At 41.7% G+C, this 26,942-nt stretch overlaps 1 protein-coding gene across 4 annotated transcripts in view; it reads right to left on the bottom strand.

The window, feature by feature from the left end:
- LOC117428459 (pleckstrin homology domain-containing family A member 6-like) overlaps positions 1-26,942 on the bottom strand; it is a 64,602-nt gene that overhangs the window by 30,490 nt on the left and 7,170 nt on the right. The window contains exon 2 of one of the 4 annotated variants that reach the window (XM_059004457.1): positions 15,558-15,674. The exons of 1 other annotated variant lie outside the window; for it this stretch is intronic. In XM_059004457.1, coding sequence (XP_058860440.1) covers positions 15,558-15,607 — 50 coding nt within the window. In that variant the 5' untranslated portion in view covers positions 15,608-15,674. Of the gene's footprint in view, positions 1-8,398; positions 8,557-15,557; positions 15,675-26,252; positions 26,272-26,942 lie in introns of those variants that run through there. 2 more of the 4 variants (XM_059004460.1, XM_059004459.1) reach the window with 2 other exon arrangements.

Here is a 26,942-nt window from a genome sequence, read left to right as displayed (position 1 = left end):
CACCCTTCCAACCTCCCTACCATACAAACCATCGGAAGTCTGCCAGGCTCACAGAGCAGATTTGAGGGAGTTTAGAACTGAGAAGATATCATCCTTACATCACCCTCTGGAAAGTAAAATAGGGACAGTGTACACAAAGTCTTACTGGAGGGTAGTGAATCTATCTTAGCACTTCTAAAAGGGATCCTTTATACTAACTATGTACCTGTAGTTTCATATCATATTATTCGTGCTCTCAGTCTATGTGAATTGTTTACAGGGTCTGCTTCTGAAAAGACACCTGAAGCGGAATTTCTGTAGTGAAATTACAGAAATGACACCCCTCGCTGCCACTTCAGAAATTCAGCTTTTAGGCGTCTTTAAAATCATCCCCCGTGGTTGAAACAGGACATTATTGAATAGATCCTAGTAAGCAGTGTGGCGTAGTGGTTAGGGCTCTGGACTCTTGACCGAAGGGTCATTGGTTCAATCCCAGGTGGGGGACACTGCTGCTTGAGCAAGGTACTTTACCTAGATTGCTCCAGTAAAAACTCAACTGTATAAATGGGTAATTGTATGTAAAAATAATGTGATATCTTGTAACAATTGTAAGTCACCCTGGATAAGGGTGTCTGCTAAGAAATAAATAATAATAAGCAGTGATCTGAACATAATCAGAGAATGACAGAGGACTCCTCTCCCTCACAGACTCTCAGTGCCTGGCCCTGCAGAACTTGTTTGGCGATTTTGAATGCCATTTATCACAAACCCTCCATTGCCTCATGGTGGCACATAGATAACACCTCTTCACCTTCCCTCTTCTCCTTCTCTACTTAGGATTGCAAAAGTTCATCCTTAGCCTGTTGTTTTTGAAGAGACCGTCTCCCTTCTGTGCCTCTTTACCTCAGCCTTCCTACGACATGTTGAGGCTTTTCTTATATTCCTAACTGGATGTATTTTTAGCAAAACTTCTCAACAAAGCATTCCAGCCCCGGCTTGGCCACAAGAGGTTCATTTCCCATCGTCTGTGGGCAGGAACCACAAACTCAACTACATCTCGGAAATGAAGAGATCACTGTTATTCTGGCAGGATCATATGACTTCTTTCAAGTCAGTCGGGGGCCATACAACAGAAAAAAATAAACTGCACTAGTTTTTTGACTTCAGACTCAAAAAGATTCCTAATACTAAGCTGTATTACTGTATTGAAATGGCTGGCTCTCGGATCCACAGTACTGAATTCTCTGTATTTGACAACTCAATGCTACACTCCTGCTATCCAATTCTTGTCCACAATGTCCACAAATTGCTATGTGTAAGGCTCTCGTAGAGACAACGCAGTCTCCTCTCCCTCTCCCACGCTGTGCTCTTTGTGCCCCAGCAATACACGCAGGTTTTGGGTTGTGTGTTTCTCTTTGTTTCTTGAAAGCCATTGACAGGGAGGGGTGGATTGTATAATAGTCTCAGGTAGGTGTGCCTCTGGTAAGGAAACAAAATGTTTATTTTCCAAGCTTCCCCAGGAATGAATTCACAGGCCTCAGCTGTTATGTATCAATCTATAAATCTCCCAGTCATGCTCAAGCACCTCTGTGTTAAATTAGGATTCCTGCAGCTCCTTGCTGGATTGCATTTACTCAGCACAGGAGGGACAGAGAGAGACAGACAGAGAGAGAGAGAGACATTTGTTAACAGGATATCAGCAACATTTTCTTAATATTTGTGTATGTATTACCCGTTTAGAAATGCTTTTAGAAATGACTGCTAGGGGTGTTCAGATACAGTTTCCAAATGGATTATATTTGTAAACTGCTTGCATACTAATTGATTGACTGACCAGCGATTCCACAGTGTTTTGCTCTGAATCATCTGAATTATCATCCTGTTAGAGCATCATGACGTTGCAATGGGTTTTCACACTGAATCCCAGTGCGTTCTCAACACACAGTGACACTGCGGCATTCCGATACAGTAATGCTGATCATTTATTTATACAACTACACTGATCTGAACCTCTTGTGCAGGATGAATAAAATATTAAAAAATAAGCAGAAAATAGCATTGCTGATGCGTTCCTCGGGCTCTGCACTTAGCAGGAAGGTGGGCTCAAAGATGCACGCACTTTCCTCGATTCCCTTCTGTGAGCTCACTAGGTTATGTAACTACCTATTCAGGAGTGTTGCTATCTCTCCCCATCCTCTCTGAGAAATTGACAGTGGTGGCGAAAAATAGCACCAGACATACCATCTCCCATCTCTGAGCTTGTCAGGGAGGGGTTGGTACCTTCATACGGGGTAGCAAGCTTTTTTATTCTTTTTTGAATGAATCCCTACATCAGGTTTTATGGAGGACACTTTTTTCATTCATTTTATCAGTGGTGGAAAAACATATTTTAAAACGTAGTTTATAAAAGAAATCAGATTCTCAAGCCATGAAGGATGAAAAAGATTTCAAATCAAGAGTGCAACTTTGTCACCAACGAGACCCTGGAGGTTTTTTCTTAAATATATCTCTGCTCTAAAAGCTCCCTGCTCTTCTTTCTGCTACTCTTCAGCTGGCTTCCCTCCAGAAGGAGAGGCTTCGCTGTCCTACAGTCACCTCAAACTGAAAGCTTGCTGTAACCCACACCAGTCAGCCCAGAGACATCCACCCAAACACATCGAACCCTGGCGCAGTCACAACAACCTGCAGACTGCCACGCTAAAGCTGGGACCTCACTTCAGAGTCTATCAGCCAGGTGGGCTGTGAAAGAGCGCTGTGCTATTCTATCAGTGTCACTGTCAGGCTGTCAGGGGACGGTGGTCTCAGCACCAAGTTTTAACCTGGCCTCTCATGGTGTAAGCCTGTGTTCTTGCATTCTGTTTGGACTCTTGACCAATCAAAGAGCTCATACTGTACACTTAAAGATAGAGAAAACATAACATATCAACATGCATCTATTAGTGAGAGAATATTACTGCTGCTGTTCTTTCCAAGTGGCTCTGTACCTGCCCCTTTGCGTGGCTCCACCTCTAACAATTCCTAATATGCAGAATTTCAGTGCACCCCTCCAGGCACTGTGTGTGTTGTAAAGCTGTCAGGATCTCCTAGACAGACAACCCTGTTGTTTGTGTCATGCAAAGTCTTCCCAAGCTAGAGCGTACCTGCATCTTGACTCCCTCAAACACGCTCTCTAAATCCCAGGCTAAGACCAAGACTTCTCAATGAGCTACCAGAGGTCATTCTGATGCTGCGTGGATGGTATGACGACTGCAAAGAGCAAACTCCCACAGCAGTGCATAAATTCACTTCTAAAAAAAAAAAAAAAAAAAAAAAGGCTGCTTGATTGCAAGTTGAAAGGAGGGCAGACTGCCAGTTAAGATCGGATCCGAGATCAAATCTGTTCCTTTCATGTAGCGGCACACTGTGCTTTACTGTCAAGCAGTGCACAGGGTTAGTCATGGAATCAGCTGTGGCTCCTCAGTCCCCGGCCAACCTCGGAACCCCCCCGCTGTCTAGACATTTGAGCTATTCAAGCTGAGCTCAGACACAGACAACACGATCATTTTTTCAAAAGTCACTCAGTTGCGTTCTCACATATACAATATCAGAACCTGTGCAATTTAAAAACAACAGATGTCTGATTCCAGATCTATACTTTACAGGAACTGGATTATTTCAGACCAAATCCTGTACGGCAAATACATGGCAACGAATCACTAGGAGTTTATTTTAGATTCAAACGGGATGCTGTAAGGCCAGGACAGTATGGAACAAGTTGTTTATTTAAATACCAACACAGCCCCAGTCAAAAAAGCAGTATTTCATTCAACTTCATGCATTTTTGCAGTTTTACTTTTTTGTTGTTACAATTCATTTTCTGCATACCGATTGTGCTCTGAATACCATGATGTATGGCTCCTTTGACAACGTCATAGAGGAACGTGTTGCAGAGCAACGGCAGTGCTGAATTCCATTGTGACAATCAGCTCTATATCTCACACAGTACCTCGATACAGAGGCAGTCTACCGGCATACACATCGCAAAGAGATAAGTTGGGTGTAATTCTGTACTGGGACAGTAATCTTAAAGTTCACAGGGTCTATTTACTGATCTGTAACAATAGCAGATCTATATAACAGGGATTACTGAATGCCACATCTATATACCACCCTTTGTTTTTACACAAATTAAAATCACCCCTGAAATGGTTCTTACGTGCCATTATGGGTAAATTACCAGACTATTTTACCGGTGTGTTGAGACGTAGCAGCACCTAAAGACTAGTATCACAGTAAAGCATTGCTCAAGGTTTAAGAATTTGGTATACTGTGCAGTTGCCATAGTTTACCCTGGTTTGCCATGCTTACTAATATGCTTCACTATTCTTTACCATGCTTTTGCTGTGCTTTCACCATAGTCAGCTTTTATAAAGGATACTTCACTCCTTGATCAAGAACTTTGTTGGTTTAAAAGGACCCTTCTTGGTACCTTGATGTTACTTAAGGAGAGTATATTGGAAACTAGATAATTGAGAAATATTCATGGTTCCGATACTGTTGGGAGATTATAATAGCCTGGCTAGGCTGAGCGCTATGTATATATGTACATGTAATGGACAACAGGATATCAACTGTGGATGTGTATGATGTCACGCAGCAATAATGTGATCTTGGCTATGTCTCTTTTTCAAAACAGAACGGAATGGGATGTCCAAGTTAAGTAAAGGTTTCAAATCTGCCCTTTGACCCCTTAAAACTCACCTAAAACATGTAATCCCTCAGCATTCCTAAAACTGTTCCAATATCTTTCATTAAGAGCATTCCGAAAGTGTGTTGACATTCTGAACACACACCACTAAGGTTAATGACAGACTGCAAAAGATGTAGGCGACGCAAAGGCGCTGGCATGTTCTCTAGTGTATGTAATGTACAGTATGCTCTACATGACTACTGTGGTAGATACCAGCTATAAGGAGGCTGTGTGGTCCAGTGGTTAAAGAAAAGGGCTTGTAACCAGGAGGTCCCCGGTTCAAATCCCACCTCAGCCACTGACTCATTGTGTGACCCTGAGCAAGTCACTTCACCTCCTTGTGCTCCGTCTTTCGGGTGAGACGTAGTTGTAAGTGACTCTTCAGCTGATGCATAGTTCACACACCCTAGTCTCTGTAAGTCGCCTTGGATAAGGGCGTCTGCTAAATAAACAAATAATAATAACAATATACAGTAATGGGTGCAAGCATCTAGATTAAAGCTCATATACAATTCAAATTGACTGAGGTCCTATTAGTATTATTCATTTCAAATGAAGGAAGGTGACAAATACGCCGTCACTATTCTTCATACCAAGGCAGTGCCTCAATGTTATAATTGGATTTGTATAACAGGTATAACAAGGTTTAAACAACAATAATAACAATACTTTAATTATATATATTACACATAGAAACGCATCTACAGATACTAATCTATTGTTAGTCACAACGCATTTAAAAAAACAAACAAAAAAAAAACTGTCGTGCAGAAAGCTGAGCTAACAGGTATTCAGAACAACCTGTCATGGACAGCTGAGACTAATCCACCAGAAAGTAGACGGGGTGGATCAGCAATAGTGCCAGAGCAGGTGGGGCTTGCTGGAAAACAGAAACCTTGTCACGTTCCGGAATCTCCAGGGTAGAATCCACAAAATTAGAGTGTTCCGCACACAGACACGCCCCCTTTCCCCAAACATTAACCTGGCCCACGGATCCTTTAGAAATACACAGCAAATGTATACATACTTAAATCAGCTGGGTTCACAGACCCCGATTAGCATTAATCTTGGATGACCTTAGATGATGTGAATGTGTAATCAGTAATGATAAAATCTTATTGTGGTTAGCCTTCTAAAATTAGATATTTGGGTAGGCACTGTGCAAGTACATAGCAACCTAGTCACCAGTTCTGTACCTGGCCGTTAAGGTTCTCTTATTCTAGACACCTTGTTCCTCCATTCCAGTTGCTGCAAGCGAATACAGAAGCTCCTGTATTATGAGCCACTACATGTCCTGACTGACTCCCTATCAAAGGAATTCAGTGACTTGGACAGATTCTCCAAGACAACACCATGTGTACTAAACCGCTCTTTAATCTTATTTCTCATGTGAAATGTGCAAACTGGACAGCAGCAGCTTTACCAGCTCCCCTTCCCAGCTGCAAAGCTCATTCGATGTGCCCATTTATGAGAGCAATACATTCCTAACAAACAAGTCATGAGAAATTTTGGAAAATATAAAAGTGAAGCAATCAAACGAGCAGATCAGGTGCTGATTTATGCTTAGGCTCAATGCCAGAAACAAAACTAAACAGGATTGAAAAAAAAAAAGATAAAAAGGTAACAGCGTCTTAAACAACAACTGTAACTTTCATCAACTCTGCTGCCCCCTCTCCCCCAGGAAACACTGGACGCTGTGGATACAGTTACACACATTGTTGCATATTGCTCCTGTCTGTATTCTTTCCAATGGAAGTAGCAACACACACATAGTACTCCATGTAAAGACAGCTGCACTCTTTAACTGTAGAGGCATTCCAAACTGCAAACATGCATTGGTCCGCACAACCAGAAGAGTTATTACGAAATGCACGTCTCCATTAAAAGATTAAAAAAATAAAACTAATTGCATTTCACAAAAAATGGGCATAAGCCAGCGAGGTCTGCATTGTAAGTTTTGCCCGTGCTTTCATACACTAGTGAGAAATATTCCACATCCGCAGCCACACCCTACAGCACACATTACACACCCTTGTATGCAGCCAGGTACCAGACTGTCTGGCTGAGGATCTGAGTTCAAACACCTGCGGTGTAAATCACACTAATTACAATTACGTAGAACAGCCAAAGAAGTCATTTTCATAAAAGTAGCAATTTGTACATTGCTTCATATAATCCTCAATCATGTTTTTTTTATTATTATTTCTTTAAAATATGTTAAAAAAAAAAAAAAAAAAAAAAAAATCACCTTTTATTTTGGATATTTTGCAGTCCATTGTTAGTAGACTGACAAATATCCTGATACCCGTATTTATACATTTGTGCTGCCCAATAAAGTCCAAAATAAGGCATAATAGTGCAGTTTATTGCAGCAAGGCTGCAGTCTCCGTTTAAGGCAGGTACAGTACTCTTGCTTGTCACTGTACAGGCACAGTGGTTCTACAGTTCAAGTTCAGGGTCTCTCTGCGTTCTGCCTCGCTCCTCTTATTTGTTTAACATCACCTCTCAGAAGTCCTGCGGGGACGGATGGGCTGTCAACAGGGAAGCTGCACCCACCTGCCAGCACCCCTCACAATCAACCAATCGAGACCAGTGGAGCAGCAAAAGATGAACTTTTAAACATATTTTTGTAATTAACTGGATTTACTGATTGGGCAATTTTAAATACATTTTTGAAACAGATGCATTTGTGAATGCACAATACCCATATCCAGAAGAAATGTTTTAATCCCTTTAAAAAAATAAAATAAAAATCAAGTGCTAATGAATGAGTAATACAACCAAACTGCTACACTAGAACCTTCATTTATGTTTTCGGCTGGTTTCTGTACTTTAGCACTGACCCTCTCAATCAGCGCAAACCTTTCGCCTAGTGGAGTACTACTTCACTAAACCATTTATACAATGAAACAATTCAGATTTGAAGAAGCAGTTCAGCTGGAGATTGGGTATGTTACCAATTAGAATATATATTTTAGTTGAATGCCACCTGAAACTGAGACGAGAGGAGAGCACAGTAACCCACAATATCCAATTAAATACAATAACCCAAACAGTGATTGCAGACAATGAGCAAGCTGTTTATTTATTTATTTCTTAGCAGACCGTAGAACAGTTCCACGGGTAGGGTGTGGCTGTTTCCCAATAGCAAAATCAAATGAAAAATACCTTTACACAGGCTCATTTCAAAAGATTCTCTTTAATCCAGGGAACTACATGCCAGCGGACTGCCACCACAATCATCCCCTCCTTCCCTTTAAGCTTCACAGCTTCTGTAAATCACGTCCTGTTCTCAATGGGTCTGGTTACTGTTGATGTCCTGTCTCTGTGCGTTTTGCAAATGTTTAAGCAGTTGCTAGGTTGTTTTTTTTTGCTAGAACACTAGATTACTTCTCCTGTCTTTTCTTTTCATGGCTTTTGTGTTTCTGCCTTGCCGTGTCATGCGCTGAACCCAGGACCACACAGCAAACTGCTTCACGCTCAGACTACAATCAGAGTTTCCCTCCAAGTCCAGAGTCAGACAGAAAGCTTAAAAAAACAACAATACCTTGCCAAGCATAGCAAAAGAGTTTATCTCCTGTCACTCCTGTATGGTGATAACCTAGAGTCACCATTACATATATATCACAGGCATGCACATGCAACGCATTGAATAACATGCTTAAAAAAACCACAGCATACAGGACAAACCTTCCAGCAGGCTCTCTCTCACTCTATCTCCCTCCCTCTGGCTCGCTGCACCTCAGGAAGAAAAAAGCAGGACCAGTCCAGTATGAGAGGAATTTAAACAAAAACACTGAAACAACCACTTTGTTACAGCAATTTCTTTTCTTGTTGAACAGCTGAACTTTCACACATATGGATTGGATTCCCCGAGCAGCTGGACTGGAGCTGAAGGCAGCAGTCATGTTTCCAGACTGCCTGTTCTACACACAAGCACTCTCACACTGCTTCTCAACACACAATCCCTTCAATGATTAACTGATATTGAGAGAGATGTCTGTCAGTAACCCCTTCAGCGCTGCACCTGAACAGATGTGCTGGCTCTCAGCTAAGACAAGGTAGTGATGTGTTATTCTGAGGGTCTCTGAAGGTGGACTGAAGAAGAGGTGGGTAGATTAAAGTTTCTGCATTTTTATTACTTGCTTTTTAAATATTTGAAAAACCACTGCTTGAAATGTATTCCCGGGGCGAAAATTGAAAAGTTCCTATTTGTTCAAATAGCAGAATTCATAAGTGACTATTTAAAAAAAAAAGAGTATATATAAATAGCACACATATATTTAAAACACATTTGTCACAGCACTATTTAAAATGTTAGTAGAGAAGTTGTTCATTCCCATCAATCTGCAAAGCCTCCTGCACCTACATTTTTCACACAAGTTTTGTACAGATTAACACTGGTGCACATTAATCACCTTGTTTTAAGGGACCGGTGTAGAGTGCAGATGACTAAGATGCAAGGTGAAGAAAGCTTGACACAGATAAGTGACTCAAAAAAATTAATATATATACAGTTTAATGATAATGAATGATAAAGTACTGCCAGTACTAATAAACATACGCCTACAACTAATATTACAACAACTAGTACTAATGCAACAACTAAATAATCACCAAATAAACAACAAAAGCAAATACAAGGTTGAACAATGTTGTAAAGCTATTTAAAAGTGATTCAATATTATTTTCAATGCTGGGATCCTATGTGATGAAAAACTCCCCAGAAGAGTGTCCCCTCTTCGGACAGTGAGACCTGGTTCCCTTGACACCTCCACACAATGTAGAAGCTTTGAAGGTCAACAGCAGTTTGCGTGACACACTGTCAGAGACGCCCAGACTGGAAGAATGTGTAAAGTGTGCAGAAAGCACTGGCTGTGTGTGTCTCAGTGATTACAGGGGGGCTCGAAGCCTGTTCAAACACCCAGTCTGACCGAAGACTAAATTGACGGTTGGTTGCTTCTGTGAGCTGCTGCATTAGATTTATGATGCAATCTTTAAAATTACACCTTTGAAGGAATTTTTTAAGTTGTGTTTTTCTCCCTAGTTACAGTTTGCTGCCTATTATTATTTTTGCTGCGTAAGGACTGAAATGCGAAAACAAACAAGTGGTCTTCACTGGGCCACACCGCTGCCACCTGGTCCCTCAGCTCTAAGTCACAGTACCTCCAAGCTCCTGATGTCTGACATTTACTCACACTGCCTCCCAGTGCTTCAGCTTTAACCACAATACTGCATCACAATGTCTAGCATTCCCTTGCTGGATTACTCCCTGCCCTATTGCCCAACACACCTTGACACTGCACACACAGATATGTGAACATGGCAAGGGCCAGCTACATTACACTTTATTTACTGTCTACATTTGCAATAAACAGCAGAGGGGTTTTATTATTAACAAGCGGAGGTTTGCTGAGGTGGCACTGAGAAGGCTATGGGAACACATTCCTCTCACCAGTGTGCTGATGTTTATACAGTATTAGCTTAGAGCTCTGGAGAACACACTGGCGCTTATAGGAGGTCACTTCATTTAGCCTTCAAAATGCATTCACGCCACCTGAATCACACCTGAATAGGGCTGTAATGGGATTGCCAGTCGTTAACTCTTTCAACACTTCTCACCCGCTACAGGACTATAAAGGTCAGCTGCATTCAAAACTGCAGTATAGGGAAGATAACGGCAGGTATAGTCATGCTCATTATAAGAGAATGAATTCATTGAATTGGTTATCACAGGGTTGTTATATTTCTGGTTCAGTGCTTTAAGAATTGAGGTTGCTATCAGGGCAGTCTAAATGTTTGCCACTGTATGCTTTAAAATTGTATGCACGCAACAATCATAATTCTATTTAGAAAGACATTTGTTGTAAAACAGTAGAACAGCAACACTGTGTTTTCCTACTCTATGTTGTTAATCTCTGCCCAGTGAGATATCGCAATTTCTTTTATAACAGTCCCTCTTTCCGAGGTGAAGCATCTGAAAGTGCTTTTGAAAACCATTCCAACACAAAATGTATTAATCAGTGCAGACAGATGAATGAGAAAGCCATAATGCTTCAGCAGCACCCCACATAAAACCACCACCAACAGAAATTCAAACAATTCCATGTCGATTTTTTTTTCTAGCTTTTTCATGTTTGGTGCCAGTTGTTGGTTATTAGGGCTGTGTTTAGTAACTGTTTATCTGGGATGCTGCCAAGCATTGCCAGCCCAGTGGCTTGATCCCTCTATGAAGCAGAACTCAATCCTCTTTGGTGAAGTCCACTGGTCTCCTCTGCAAGGACACTGTATGCCGTACCAAGCAGGCTGCAGATCCAAGGGGCAGAGCGGGACCCAAACAAGAGAGGGAGGGAGAGGACAGGGAGTTCCACTTGGTATGGATATACAATGTTATCTATAATGTATTCATCTTACTGTTCAGTTTCACTTGGTGAATCAGAAAGCACCCCTGTGGCCTCAACAGAGCTCTCAAACATGTCATCTCTCTAAGCACCGCTGGTACATCAGAGTGTAACTATCAAACTGCAGCAACACTGATATTTCAGGCCAGTACTAAGTTGCTTGTTAGGGGCTCCCGAGTGGCGCATCCAGTAAAGGCGCTCCTCGCAGGATGTGCCCTATAGCCTGGAGATCGCAGGTTCGAATCCAGGCTATGTCACAGCTGACCGTGACCGAGAGTTCCTAGGGGGCGGCGCACAATTGGCTGAGCGCTGCCCGGGTAGGGAGGGCTTAGGTCGGCAGGGGAATCCCCGGCTCACCGCGCATCAGCGACCCCTGTGGCCGATAGGGCGCCTGTGGCTCTGCAGCGGAGCCGCCAGATCTGTGTTGTCCTCCGGCACTATAGGTCTGGTGGCGTTGCTGTGGATCTGCAGTGCGAAAAATGACGGCTTGGAAGGAGCACGTTTCGGAGGACGCGTGGTCCAGCCTCCGTTTCCCAAGTCGGCGGGGGGGGTTGCGAGCGGTGAGCCGGGGATACAGATAATAATTGGGCATGCTAAATTGGGGTGAAAAACCGGGGTAAAAATAATTGGCGACGACTAAAATTTAAAAAAAAAAAAAGTTGCTTGTTAAACTGCAGTATGGTCTATTTCTTAATATTTTAGCATGCATGAAATAAAAAGATGTACTGGTACATTACAATAGAGGGGGTGAGACTTATGCACCACGTTTTACAGTAGATGACACAGGGCAGACAGACAGCGCATCAGTCCACGTCTCACAATACAAAGCTTTATTTCAGGTCCAGTTCCTAGCTGGTATATCTGGCCTCAGCTCCACACACAGCTGGTATGTTTACAAACGCGCCATTGCCAGACTCAAGGACTCAGAAAATCTTGGCAGGGAGCCCGCCAACACAACAACAACTGAAAAACTGGCCCTCGTGTTAGTGTATGTCTGTCTGTAACATTTCAGTGCGTCCATTTACTGAATCTGTATCAGAGAAACTAAGTAAAAGTCAGGACAAACTTTATCACAGTTTGCACACAGTGTGTTCAATATTTGATGATCTGCATCCCAATCTATAAAGCTATTCTTTGTCTGATGGCCCAGTGCCTTGCATTGCAATTCTTCAGGTATACGCTGAACACAGGGATGCTAATCCATGCCAACCAACTGGGTACACTGGGCTGGGTGGATTTGCCCAAAACTGGGATTAAACTTGTTTGTGTCACCACTTTCCTTACGGAACCACAAGGTCAGAATGGCTCTGGTTGAACCACGTGTTTGTAATCTGAGTATCAATCAGCCTACCGCCCTAACACACAGCAGGAACGATGGACACAGTGCAAACATCACACCATGCAACCCTACTCTCTCAAGTTCTGTACAACAAACTGAGGTACATAGGTACTGCCATCCTTACTGCAGCGAATAGGTAAAGATTGCAATCAAATAATGGGTGCAACTGCTTTGCATTTGGCACAGAGTTACTGGGTCTTCAGCCGTTTCCAAGGAACTCTGCTCTCCCACTCCCAGATAAAGATGTTTGTTCTGGAAGAGAGACTGTCCATCTGGAGAGAGAAATAGAGACAGAACCAGCAGCTGGAAAACTTCACTCTAATCTTGTATCACCCAGACCCCCCTACATACACACACTCAACTCAACTGACCAGACCAGACCAGACCAGACCAGGCAGGAACCAATCAAAACGCTTCATTAGCAAACAGTCCGATAAATCTTATTTTGTCAGAGCAAGATGTGCATTCTCAAGGACAAACAGCAGCTGGTAACTGGAACAAATTCAACATCAACTACATTTTTCACTGGGGAGGGGGATTGTAATACTGTCATGGAATACAGCTCTGAATTGTCAACAAAATATGCACAGTGTTTATCTTCCTCCTCCTTTTTAAAAAAAAGATGATTTATTAATATTCGTCTTCAACCCAACCAAAGTGCAACTAATCATAAATAAATGGACAATAGGAAACTCGATCCAGGATGTGGTATTAATTTACAGTGACAGTGCTGGAGGGCAGAAAATGAAGAGTTCATGAAGAGAACTGGGTTCCATTACCATGTGCTCTGCGGGGCACCTACTGTTACCTCTGTAATGAAACTTGGATCTCCTCCCCCTCCCTCATTTTACCTGCAAGCCCTCCCTCTCCTTCGCCTTTGTAATGGAAACTTAACAGCACATCATTAAAACGCTGTCTTTTTTCTTTTCTCAAAAAGAAAAAAAAATAAAAAACGGCTGGTGTGAAGAGAATGGCTACAGCTCTGAATGGAACTCAATCTGCTTTATCAGGAATATTGCACTGGATAACAGCTGCAGATTGGATTGAACTTTTTTTCCAAAACAGACTTCAGGTTCTGAATGGTTTCTTATACTATGCCCAGGGCTCGCATGTCCTCTGGTTTGGCTCGGAGTTCCGTGCCACTTGCAAGCCCCCCTTTAGCCCAGCAGAGAGAGTGAAGGGAGGCTCCACCCTGGAATAATGGAAAAAAGGCTTCTATTGTCTGAGTATCATCCTCTTGGTATTCAGCTGTGGCTCTGCCAAACCTCACAGAACAGAACTACTGAACATCCCGACCTCACTGAGCGCTGCAAGCACAGCCCCCACAAAGCTGCTTTGAAGTCTGCTCAGAGACACAGACCTACCTAGATGGCAAGGAGACTGGAGGAAATATTTTACTCTTTAAACTGTCCAACAGTTCCAACTGAAAAACACCACGGTAACATCATTATTAGGGGGAGAAGGAACCGTTGTGTGCGTAGGAACAAGGAAGAGCGTGGCACTTTATATAATTTTTTTTTTTTTTTAAATTCTGTCCATTTCTAGCAGCGCATCACTGTCCATTCCTAGCACTCCCCTGCAACACCACAGTCCCAGTACCCCTCCATCCGACCCTGCTGTGTCTACACTCCCCTGCTGTAGTACAGAGAACAGGCAGGATAAGGGTTTTGTCAAAGCAAAATAACAATGAAATGGCTTTAATCTGCAAGACCTCCTGCAGCTGTGCTCTGCCCCAAGTTTTGTTCCGATTAATGATGGTATCAGCCATATACAATGGTTTTAAAAGATCAGCTTGCAGAATTGGAAACTGACAATCATTCCTGCTGCAGAGAGGAATACTGGATCTCAAAGCATTTTTTTATATCAAACATGTCTAGCTAAATTTAGATACCACTTCCGCCCCTGTAGGAATGTCCAAATCAGATGCAACATGTCTTTTCCACTGTTTGTGTCTGATAGAGGCGATTCTGCTGCCAAGTGTAACAGCTGTAGGGTGAGGCACTGAGGTGGAATTCAAATCCTTGTACCTCGCTCCCAGTCCTCAGCTATAACCACAAGGCCACTTATTCTCATGACTGTATACTAATTCTATCTGTCAACATGAACATAATACAATACATGGATCTTTAACATTAAATATTGTTTTTCAGTCCTAATCGTAACAGCTTTTGAGAGCTCATGTCAATTCCAAAGTGATATAAATTGATGTTATGATGTAGCCCTCTGGTTTTACATTATATACATTGATTTTAAATTGCACAGCGTTGATTTTTAAGCTGTACCAACTCGATCGTAAATGAGACAAATGGGCGTGAAATATAGCCGGCTGCTTCAGAAAACAGCGTATTGATTTTGAACATTGTATATTGATTGGATCGGCTCCGTGTGGATTTCTCATGCAATCTGAACTCTTCACATCAGCTGATAATGGCCTAGGGAGAGGCGCACTGTCCAAATGACAATTCACAAGCTAAAAACCTTTAACAGGTAGCCAATTGGCACTTACTTATCCTTTTGTAAAACTAAAAGAAAAATGTGTAATTTAAGGTAGACATAATGGCAAATTGTCAGATACAGATAAAGACACTTAATTTTAATATAACCGAATGCACTGTGATTTTGATTGACAGTATCATATATCCTATAGCAATCATCACTGCAATATTAACACATTACTTTTTCCAAAGTCAGACACATACTGCTATGTAAACACTCACCTGTGAAATGCACATAGAAATATATGCCTGTTTTTTTTTTGGCCCAAAATATACTGTTACCCTAGTAATTACATTTTTCTAATCAAAATAGATGCAAATAATTAATAACAAAATAAAACTATAAAATACCTTGCTGATATAAATTTGTGAATTGTAATTTTTTTTTTGATGGTGTTCTCAACTCCCAAAACAGGTCTTGTCACTCCATAGTTATTTTTTCTATTAAAAACACACACACATATTGTACCTGTGAGATCATACCTACACACACACACACACACACACGCACACACTTTCTCTAACCTGCTACATTACAGCCTGCTTATAGAATTGACACGTTCCCCACCGTTTTAAACTGAGAAAGCCTGAAGAAAACAAAGGGAATTGGAAACCTTTTTTTTTGTCTTTTCTTTTTAGTCGTCCCGGCAGGAACACAAAGCATGTAGTCCAATGTTTCTCTCGCTCTCTTTCATTCCTTGCAGTCCATACAGGCTCCTGTTTGTGATCTCCTAGAATACAGTGCAGTGTGATGAAACACAGACAGAGGAGGGAGAGAGAGAGAGAGAGAGAGAGAGAGAGAGAGAGAGAGAGAGAGAGAGAGAGCGAGAGAGAGCTGCAGGGCAGAAAAGACAGACAAGAAACCTGAAACCACAGGTTGTCTTCAAACACTCTCTCACTCACTTAGCTCTCTCTCTCTCTCTCTCCTCCCTGGCGTCATTTACAATTTTTCAAGGAGAAGAAGAAAAGACTTTGTTCTTCTTAACATTCTGTTTCCTCGCCTAAAATAAAATAAACTATAAACTATGTGGAGGAGAGTAAGGTATGTTAGTGTGGGGGTCCAAGGGCAGAGCTCTGGTTACACACCAGAACAAAGAGAACAAAATCAAAGCCACACTTTTCACAAAACATTAATGAAAGACAGCCTTCTTACCACGACTATTTTGTTTATATGCTTTCAATCTCTCTTTCTCTCTCCAGAGCACCTTTCAGCCTATGTGTCTCTACAGCAGGGGTCTCCAAACCTGGTCCTGGAGAGCCCCTATCCAGCAGGTTTTATAGGTGTCTTTACATCAGTGGCGAAAGATCTGGAACACCTGTTAATCTTGACTAATTAAGCCAATAATTGGTTCAATTAAGTAACAGAGATTGGCTGAAACTAAAACCAGAAGCCCCAGTAGCTCTCCAGGACCAGGGTTGGAAACCCCTGCTCTACATTCTATTGACAGTGCTACGAAAGTCATGTCTATCCATTCAATCCTATCATCCTAACATCCTAGAAATCAGCACACAGCATGTGTCACCCACTTTCAGCAGTGTCTCTCCCAAAACCCAGAACTAAATCTGGTATAACTAGGAGCTATTGCTACACAAGTCTATTTCAGTGGCATGAATAACAGACCCTTTTGATCTTTCGATTGATTTCCAGCTTGAAGAGATTACACTGCAGATGGTTTTGCAATTACACCACAACGTTTACATGGAACCAGGGCAATCTTTGGAAAGGGCTTGATTGCTCCTTATTTCAGCCTGTCTCGTTTGAAGTTGATACTTGCTGCCTCTTGCTCTGAATCTGAATGAGACATTCTTAATGTGTAATGCCCAGGTAAAAAATGTTAACAAAAATTACAATGAACAGATCGCTTCTCTAGGAAACACCATTGGACACTGGACAGCAGCGATCAAAGGGTCAAAAACAGATTACATTAGTTTACTGGTCAGCAGTTTTGATTGGAGTCAACAGTGCCACAGAGGTCTGCATTTTTGAGTGGAGTGATTTTTCCTAGACCTGAACAGAGGTCAGCGGTGTTGAAAAACAGAATGCCTGGTAATGCTGTCAAGCAATTTCCACAGCCTTACTGCGTGAGATACAGGCGGTGTGGGAAGACGGCTCCCCTCAAATGCTTAATTTTGTAAAACTGTTGAACGGCTCAACACAAGGCTGTTAGTAAACACTTCCCTAAACACGTCCTTGTGAGGCAGAGGTCAGGGGACCTCCCTGAACCTGAATGGTGAACAGTAAACAGCAGGCTTTCAACAAATCTCTCCAGCGCAGCATGAGGGCAGCGTAATGACTCCTCACTGAGTGACAGGACAATGAGGCTGTTTGGGATCGACTATCAATGTCGCGAAGGCTGAAGGCTGGTAGAAATTACCTGTAATTACCCTGTTTCCCACTTGAGAAACTTGTTTAGAGTTACTTAAACAGTCTTAAAGCATTCCTAAATGCCCTTTAACATACATGAGCCGCACCGCGACAGAATCTAACAGAGACCTCAAGGTATCTCGGATTGCTGCTTCTTTCCACTATCTCATCTATTTTTCACATTTCTGACATTCAGGTTGATGAAAGCAGTCTCAAAATAAAATATTATTCACGATTGGATTGATCTCTTCGTTTATCTAAAAAAGGTTAATAGCTGACCGTATTGTTTGAGTTTCTATCTCGTTTCCGTAGCAGCAGATTTGTTCCAGGAGATATCCAGTCCATTTCCCCTTTTAGGCAATCAGACTTCATTTGTCTTTGTGTTGACAAAGCATGATATGAACAAGGTCTATCTGTATGACATGCTGTCACAAAGATGGCCGGAGTGGGTGGCGTCAGACCAGAAGCAGGAAATAAACAGACAGAGATGTGTGGTTTGGTGAAGCTGAGCGAATGCTTTCGCTCAGCATTTAATAAACAGAACAGAACAGAAAATAAAAGGTTTTAAACACAAAAACAGGACACGGCACTTGAGGCCAAAATAAACAGAGAAACAAAACAGACTACACAGACAAAACACGGTGAGCAGATTTCACTACTATTATATTAACAATTACTACCTCCGTCTCCAATCCCGTTCTCCACTCACCGAACACCCAACCCTGAGTGAAAGAAACGTGCATCTATATATACTGTTGTGCTGGGATTCAATTACTAATTAATTATTCACTTGAATCCCAGCACGTGAATTAATTCTGTGCAACCCCGTGCTCACATATTACATTTAACCAGCACGTGAAGTGATTTGTGCTCTCCTCGTGCCTAAATACAAATCTACACTTTTTAAATACACGTGAAACACAGACCCGTATATATCCCGTGTACCAATCTATACACCAACATTAGCACACGCACGCAACATACAATACATAATATGCACACAGGGGCGGGGCACATTGCCACACATGCATATTATGTGTGCCCCTGGTCATTTTAGTGACATCACTGCACTATTTTAGGATCATTCCAGGACCTTGCTGTATAGTATTTCTCTGCAATAATCCAATTTGTGATTGTGTTGCACTTGAATGATTTGAAACTGGCATTACCACACATTAGTGACGACAGAAGCAGCATACAAATCATACCAACCAGTATTTTCCAGGCCAGGGCAATGGAAAAGAGAGGTTCATTTGCTGCTGCCCCTGCCACTGATCAATATTAATACACTGAGGGGAAACACACCCCATATTTTAACTTCCAGCATCAACCCCTGTGTTTATGTTAAAGAACAGGTATCGCATAAGGAACATGCATGCACCTTTCTGTGATAGCTCTGGGTTTGATAAGGTTTTCTCAGTTTTAAATATTGGCTTGTTCATCAGCCGCCATGGGAAACTTCTAAACCCTGATCATCTTGATAACCTCCTAACTTAAGGAGGAGTCAGGAGAAAAAAAGCAATCGCCGATTTTGAAATTCTGAAATTTTGGGAAAAAAATACAAAAACATGGAAAATATATTTACTGCAGTAGATCAACATTCAACTGGTACTGCATTTTATGCATGCCACACTGAAAGCAATTCATATTTTTGGCAAAGCATAGTATTTTAAAAGCACAGTGAAATGAGAAATACAACAAGCGTTTTCCATCCTCTGTGAATCACTTCATCCAGTTTCGGTGTATTGTACCAAAAAAGCGGTGCACAATTCCTGAAAACACAAACTCTGTCTCCACGCAAGGAGTAATGAGCACAGAGTATTTTCCACCTGGGAGAGTACAAAGCATTCACTGTATAGAGCCTAGTTAATTACACAACTGCATTTTTCAAACAGGTAACCCATTGCCAGGAGAGTCAACAGATTACACAATGTATAGTTTGCATAAGACAGGGAGGCTCACAGCGAAATCCTTTCAATGAGCTTTTAATAACTCAGAAACAGGTGCAACCGGGGATCAATGCAGGTCCAAAGGTAACAGTTCTAACCAAATCTTCAGAGTGACAAGAGTTTAGGGGGTAAGAGATTCATCGAGAAACACGACAGATGCAGTAGGAATGAAATCAGACTGAGAACTGCAGTAGCGTCCTATCAGAACAACCTGCATTCCAAGGACAGCTGCAGGTAGAACCAAATAGCCATACAGCACCGTCAGACATGGTTAGTATCCTAGTAATACCTTAATAAAGCCTTAATAAGCACCTTAAAAATGAGCACCAGATTCCCAGCTCTCCAGCCCTGTCACTTTGCATCTTAATCACGAGTACTTGAAGTTCTATCTCTCTTCTAGCAGATCTAATATATCTAAAGCCCCAGTTCACTAGTTCATTGTACAGCACAACAATAGCGCAACCATGTGAAAAATGGGCACGGAAAGGTTCTTTGACAGTGGTAATAAAAAATAGTCCTCGCTCAGCCTTGGCAACCTACGGTGAAACTAACCATAAGTCAATTAAGTGTAAAGTTTCATGTGAGCACACATGCAAACAGATCAGAGACCAAGCCCCCTCATTGATCAGCTGCAGACAGGGGCAGAGCTCCATGCCGTTACCTAGATACTGGAGCAGGGCTACAGCAGTGACTGGGCTTGTTTACTGCAGCGGGCTCCATGAGGCATGCACAGCCGACACTTCCCTGGCACAGATGAGAGGAGCCAGAAGGGATGTTCAAATTTAACAATCAGGTATCATGGCACATTTCACATCTCCTGTACACTACCTAACCTTAACCCTAACCCATAGCAATAGTCTGTATTTGTATTTAACAGCTCTGAGACTGATCGTTGATATCTTCAGTTCATCCTTCTTTTTGTGCCTTCAGTTTATGGGCTGAAAATGGCAAACACTCACCACACAAGCTAAGGTCCAAAAGAGTGACAAATATCATAAACCATGTCAGGCATGCCTGCCTGCAGGTTCGAAACAACATGGTAGAACTGCAGAACTTATACATTAAAAATTAAAGTTAAAAATTGCTCTTATATAATTTGGAGTTTCCTATTTTCTGTGTTTTTGTAAAGTCTCCTAAAACAGCGCCAAACACAATCCTCTTGTGAATGAATGATCCAATTGGCGTGTGGTGACAATGATAATGGTGTTTCATGCATTTAACCATTTAGTGCTCATTGTTAAGGCTCAAGGTGACAAATGGTGCTGGATTGTTGACTTACAGAAGTTCAGTGGTCTGAAGCAAAACTAGCACTCAACAGTGTACACTTCTGGCTACATCCACACTTCCATGTACACAAAGCCCCAGTTTCTGTTCTAAGAACTCTCTTATTAGAGAACCACTTTCTTAAATTACAGGGTGGTGTCTGTGCTGTCAGTGCCAACATTACATTTCACAATCATCTTATATGCAGTGCAATTATTAAGCTGTATTATTGATATAAGTTTCTGCGGTCAACATAATACTTTACAATCTAGAAACTCCCCACAAACAAGCTTTTCTTAAAACACAAGCCTTTTTAGCCTGTAGGGCAAAACTACACTCTCCAAAATGTCTCTGCCTGGTTTATAAAACACAAAAAAAGAGAGTCCCACAACCTTAAGACTGTCAGGTAATTACATTTCATTACTGTGAATTATTAATGGAAGCCTTTGCATGTAATAGTGTCATGCCCAGTGAATGCAAGAGAACATTAACCACACATGAAGCACAAATGTTTAAGGGTTAGACAGAGGTCTTGAACATTTATTACATGCTAATGGAAATGAATATCAAAAGGCATCAGCACGGGTCAGATTGGAGTGACATTCGTCCTTGAGAATGACAGATCAAGAGGGAGAGAGGGAGGAAGGCTGCTGCCTGTGCCACGTGGCAGGTTGCATAGAGTGACAATGCAGACAAAGGAAAGGGAGAGCACTGTGAAGAATGAGGTCCCAGGGGAAGGCTTGCGCCTGAATCTTGTAATCATCTCCTTTTAGTGTAATCCGTCTCCCGAACACCATCCAGAGAGACAGAAATTCTACAGGCAAGAGCTGGGCGTCTCTGTGTAGTGGCAATGGATTACCAAGAATCCCCTTAATGAAGTGCAAGACAAATAAAAGCCTTCCAGTTACACCGTGTAACAATTTTTTTTTTTTTTTGGTTCCTGGGTAGCAAGTGTTATTTCCTGATTGCTTATGCCTCAAAAGTATAGGAAATGATTATTATTCCCCACAAACTTTGCTTTTGTGACCAGGACATTGATATTTTGAAATGTACCTATTTTCCAGAACATTCCAGATAGATTCAGTGCTGAGTAAACTTGGAGTAACTTCTAGAACTTTCTAGAACTTTCCAGTAATATAAATAGTAGTATAAATACAGGGGCCTTAAGCCCACCAATTCAGTTTAGTTCCAGCTGCCTAAGTGGATACATATCTGCATTTTTCTGAGATGGCATCAAGGTCATAGGAGACTTCAAAATGGTGGCATTCCTGATGGGTTTTACCAAGTTTCCCTGCTATCTTTGCCTTTGGGACAGCAGGGACACCAAGGCACACTACCACAGGCGGGACTGGCCACAGCGAACCGAGTTCTCTGTGGGGAGGAACAACGTCAAGTGGGAGCCACTGGTGGACCCCCGGAAGGTGCTGATGCCACCACTGCACATCAAACTGGGCCTTATGAAACAATTTGTCAGAGCTCTAGATAAGGAGTCGGCAGCCTTCAAGTACCTTCAAGACTTCTTCCCTAAGCTGTCTGAGGCAAAGGTCAAAGCCGGTGTCTTCGTTGGACCACAGATAAAGAAGATCCTGGAGTACAATGAATTCCCCAAGAAGCTCACTAGTAAGGAGAAAGCGGCTTGGAACAGCTTTGTCGCAGTGGTTCGGGGCTTCCTGGGCAATCACAAGGCCGAAAACTATGTGGAGCTGGTTGAGACTCTGGTGAAGAACTACGGCACAATGGGCTGTAGGATGTCCCTCAAAGTCCATATCCTTGATGCTCATCTTGATAAATTCAAGGAGAACATGGGAGCGTACTCGGAGGAGCAAGGCGAGCACTTCCACCAGGATATACTGGACTTTGAACGCCGCTACCAAGGACAGTATAACGAGAACATGATGGGAGACTACATTTGGGGTCTGATTCGTGAAAGTGATTTACAGTATAATCGTAAAATTCGAAAAACTACTCACTTCTAAATCTTTTGTAGTCATTTTTGTATTACTTTAGTATAAATACATGTTAATTTGGATTCATATGCTGTTTTTTTCTGACTTTATGTGAACGAAAAGACACAAATTCGCCCGTTTTCTCATTGGAAATAGGTAAATTTCAAAATATCACTGTCCTGGTCACAAAAGCAAAGTTTGTGGGGAATAATAGCCATTTTCTATACTTTTGAGGCATAAGCAATCAGGAAATAACACTTACTACCCAGGAACAAAAATTGTGTTACATAGTGTTATCATTAACCTGTCGACCTAAAGACCACACAAAATCTCAATGTGTGTTCCCTGGTCTTGGTTCAATGAATAACATTTTCTGTCATTGATTTGAAGATCTTCATGGCTTATCTGATGGACATATTCCAGGCCATAGGAATACTGAAGTGAACATGATGTACTGTATAAAACGGCTCTGCTCTATACAGTACAGACGTGCTCAAATTTGTTGGTACCCCTCCACAAAAATCGAAGAATGCACAATTTTCTCTGAAATAACTTCAAACTGACAAAAGTAATTGGCATCCACCATTGTTTATTCCATATTTAATAGAAATCAGACTTTGCTTTTGATTTTTTATTCAACATAATATTGTAAATAATAAAACAAATGAAAATGGCACAGACAAAAATGATGGGACCGCTAACCTAATATTTTGTTGCACAACCTTTAGAGGCAATCACTGCAATCAAACGTTTTCTGTAGCTCTCAATGAGACTTCTGCATCTGTTAACAGGTAGTTTGGCCCACTCTTCCTGAGCAAACTGCTCCAGCTGTCTCAGGTTTGATGGGTGCCTTCTCCAGACTGCAAGTTTCAGCTCTTTCCATAGATGTTCGATAGGATTCAGATCAGGACTCATAGAAGGCCACTTCAGAATAGTCCAATGTTTTGTTCTTATCCATTCTTGGGTGCTTTTAGCTGTGTGTTTTGGGTCATTATCCTGTTGGAGGACCCATGACCTGCAACTGAGACAGAGCTTTCTGACACTGGGCAGTACGTTTTGCTCCAGAATGCCTTGATAGTCTTGAGATTTCATTGTGCCCTGCACAGATTCAAGGCACCCTGTGCCAGGCGCAGCAAAACAGCCCCAAAACATTACGGAGCCTCCTCCATGTTTCCTACAGTATGGTGTTCTTTTCTTTGAAAGCTTCATTTTTTCGTCTGTGAACATAGAGCTGATTTGACTTGCCAAAAAGCTCCAGTTTTGACTCATCTGTCCAAAGGACATTCTCCCAGAAGGATTGTGGCTTGTCAATATGCATTTTAGCAAATTCCAGTCTGGCTTTTTTATGTTTTTCTTTCAAAAGTGGAGTCCTCCTGGGTCTTCTTCCATGGAGCCCACTTTCACTCAAAAAGCGACGGATGGTGCGATAAGAAACTGACGTACCTTCACCTTGGAGTTCAGCTTGTATCTCTTTGGCAGTTATCCTTGGTTCTTTTTCTACCATTCGCACTATCCTTCTGTTCACTCTGGGGTCGATTTTCCTCTTGCGGCCACGCCCAGGGAGGTTGGCTACAGTTCCATGGACCTTAAACTTCTTAATAATATTTGCAACTGTTGTCACAGGAACATCAAGCTGCTTGGAGATGGTCTTGTAACCTTTACCTTTACCATGCTTGTCTATTATTTTCTTTCTGATCTCCTCAGACAACTCTCTCCTTTGCTTTCTCTGGTCCATGTTCAGTGTGGTGCACACAATGATACCAAACAGCACAGTGACTACTTTTCTCCATTTAAATAGGCTGAATGACTGATTACAAGATTGGAGACATGTGTGATACTAATTAAAGAAACTAATTAGTTTGAAATATCACTATAATCCAATTATTTATTATCTTTTCTAAGGGGTACCAACAAATGTGTCCAGGCCATTTTAGAATATCTTTGTAGAATAAGCAATAATTCATCTCTTTTCACAGCTTCTTTGCTTTATTCTATGACATACCAAAGGCATGCAAGTATACATGATAAAATAGCTTTTAATTTCATCACTTTTGTATTATATGTGCTCTGTAAGAATATCTTGTGTTGTTCCTGCTTAGATCTTTATTTGCCATATTTAGTGTTGCAGCAAACATTGTTTCTGAAAAGACTCCTCATGGCTCATTGTGTGTACGTTTATCCACTTTGATCATTTATAAAGCAATTCAACTTAGCCTGCCTGACTGCATGAAGTGTTCAAATATAAAAACCTGGACATTGGTGCAGGATTTTAGTCTTTGGAACTCAATTCCTTTGTCACATCAGATTACTTGAAATTGCCCTTACTGTAAATCAGATCCTGATTCCAAAGCTCCTTAAGATAGTCTGTGAAAACTATAGGAGAGTAATAGTTGTACTTCGAGGTCGCCAGTTCAAATACAGCCAGAGGCAAACAAGTCCAAATCCATCTGGGGCTTGTCAGTTATGTGTAGACTGGCGTGCATTGAATAACCTGGTGGATAGGTGTTGTTTCAATGATCTCATGACTGCCAGCAGTCTTTGAATTTAGAGTGGGCCTAGTTCCTAATGGACCGGGAATTACAGCACAGAAACAGGCACCTTTACAAATTGAACTAATTAGGCACCTTTGCAAACCATCTTAAGGGGGCTTTTCAAATAGCTGATTTCCACATTTGTTGAAAATTGAAGTACGGTTCAGTTCATTAGCAGGCATCAGACTACTCAATGTGAAACCAAACGCACTTAGCTTGATTGCAAATGAACCACACTGATCTGTTTAGCCCTGTCTACTCTGTTATTAGAAATCCCCCATCCCTCCATCCATTTAAGGACATGATCCTTTGCTAGCATCCCACACAATGCAGTCTGTACCGGACGCGTGGGTTAATTTAATCACCCCCTGAGCAACGTGGCTGCGCTGCCCACAAGGGTACACAAGATCAAACAACGAGCCTTGCTTACTCCACAATAAGAACGGTTCTGCATGTGTGCTTGTGTGTGCTTTTCCAGCACTCACCCTGAGATCATATCCTCACTACTGTGATAAGAAAGAACACGTGCAAGGTGATGAGAGCCTTTTTTTAAATATACATCCAGAGGTAGCATGGTTGATAGAGCTATGCATAAACACACAGTTGCGACTCTACAAAGCTGCTCTCATAGATGGCTTATGACACCTTTCTTCCCATTTAAGTAGCACACTTGGATTTGTTTGGTTGAAGACACAGTACAAACACTTTTTTCGTATGGAATCAGTTCTATTGTCTTGTCTGTTTTCAGACAGCAGTGTAGTTGGAGATTGTTTTCCTCATTCTAGAAGACACACAGTTGTGGTTTGTAAACTGGAGTAGAACTAGAATCATCCTTTCTTTTGGTCCAATGCTATACTACACCACCACTCTAATCTGTGATCTGGAGAAAGTAAACGTCAAATTACCAGTAATATGTCAATTATGCCCAGACAATGCACACAGTACACATTCTTGTAAAAGCCTAAAAGTAACAAAATGTGATTTTTGGTCATTAAAAAAAACCCTGTTGCACTGCATATACACTACTTCATAGGGTTGAATCAGAGAGAACCAAAACAGCACCAATACCTACTATAAGAAAAGCGTGTTTTCAAAGCAGAGGTAGGCTGTGCAGTCACTGCCTGCTCAGACCTGCAGCAATCAAGAAACCCAGGGCTGTGCTTGAGTGATTTATTGACAATGGTTATTAAGGTGTTGGCTCTCAAACAAACTGGTGTCCTTAGACAATAAACTAATACAGAATAAAAAGGCCTACCTGAAATAACTTTGGCAGCAGCTGCCGTTGTGAACCAGTCACACCTTGTCTTGCAGGTAAAGAATTCTGATTCTTGCCTTTCTCTATCCTTCTTTCCCCCTCCCTCTCTCACACACACAGAAGCTCAGGTGTGCTAGTTTGAATCAGCCAATCACCTGGGAGCGTACAAATCCGAGCTGACAGCCAAGTAGCAAGCAGACAAGACCCTGAAGCCAGCGAGAGTCTGGAGAGGTTGAACCTTGCAGCCAGCGGGCATGGGTTACACAGCAGGGAGACAGGCAGGTAGAGCTTTCTGTTAGGGCTTCTCAGAGCTGCTATCTGTAATGGACATGCCTACCTCAAAACCAGAAGATGAGGAAAGGAACTGGAAGATATTTTCACACACAGGTTTCAACACTGTCAAATTCAAGTTTTCAAGCTAATGCAACAGCCTAAGGACAACGCGATCATACACTAACTCCAAATGTATCAGATCACTAGATAAGTAATATGTTCCAGTGTAAAGCTTATTATGCTATGTATAAACTTATTTATATATAATTCTTTCTTCAGGGCCCTTAGTGACTGTGTTATGTAAGGCAGTTGTAATATCTTTGCTAAATGATCCCACAAAACATTTCACAATAACTGTATTCATGCCATTAGAACCTGGCATTTCCACTACAGCATCTACCAGTCCTCCCACAGAGT

Source organism: Acipenser ruthenus, chromosome 29 (genome assembly GCF_902713425.1).
Source record: "Acipenser ruthenus chromosome 29, fAciRut3.2 maternal haplotype, whole genome shotgun sequence".
NCBI classification, from domain to species: domain Eukaryota; kingdom Metazoa; phylum Chordata; class Actinopteri; order Acipenseriformes; family Acipenseridae; genus Acipenser; species Acipenser ruthenus.
Note: the sequence above shows the minus strand (reverse complement) of the source record. Positions and strands in the feature narration are given on the sequence as shown.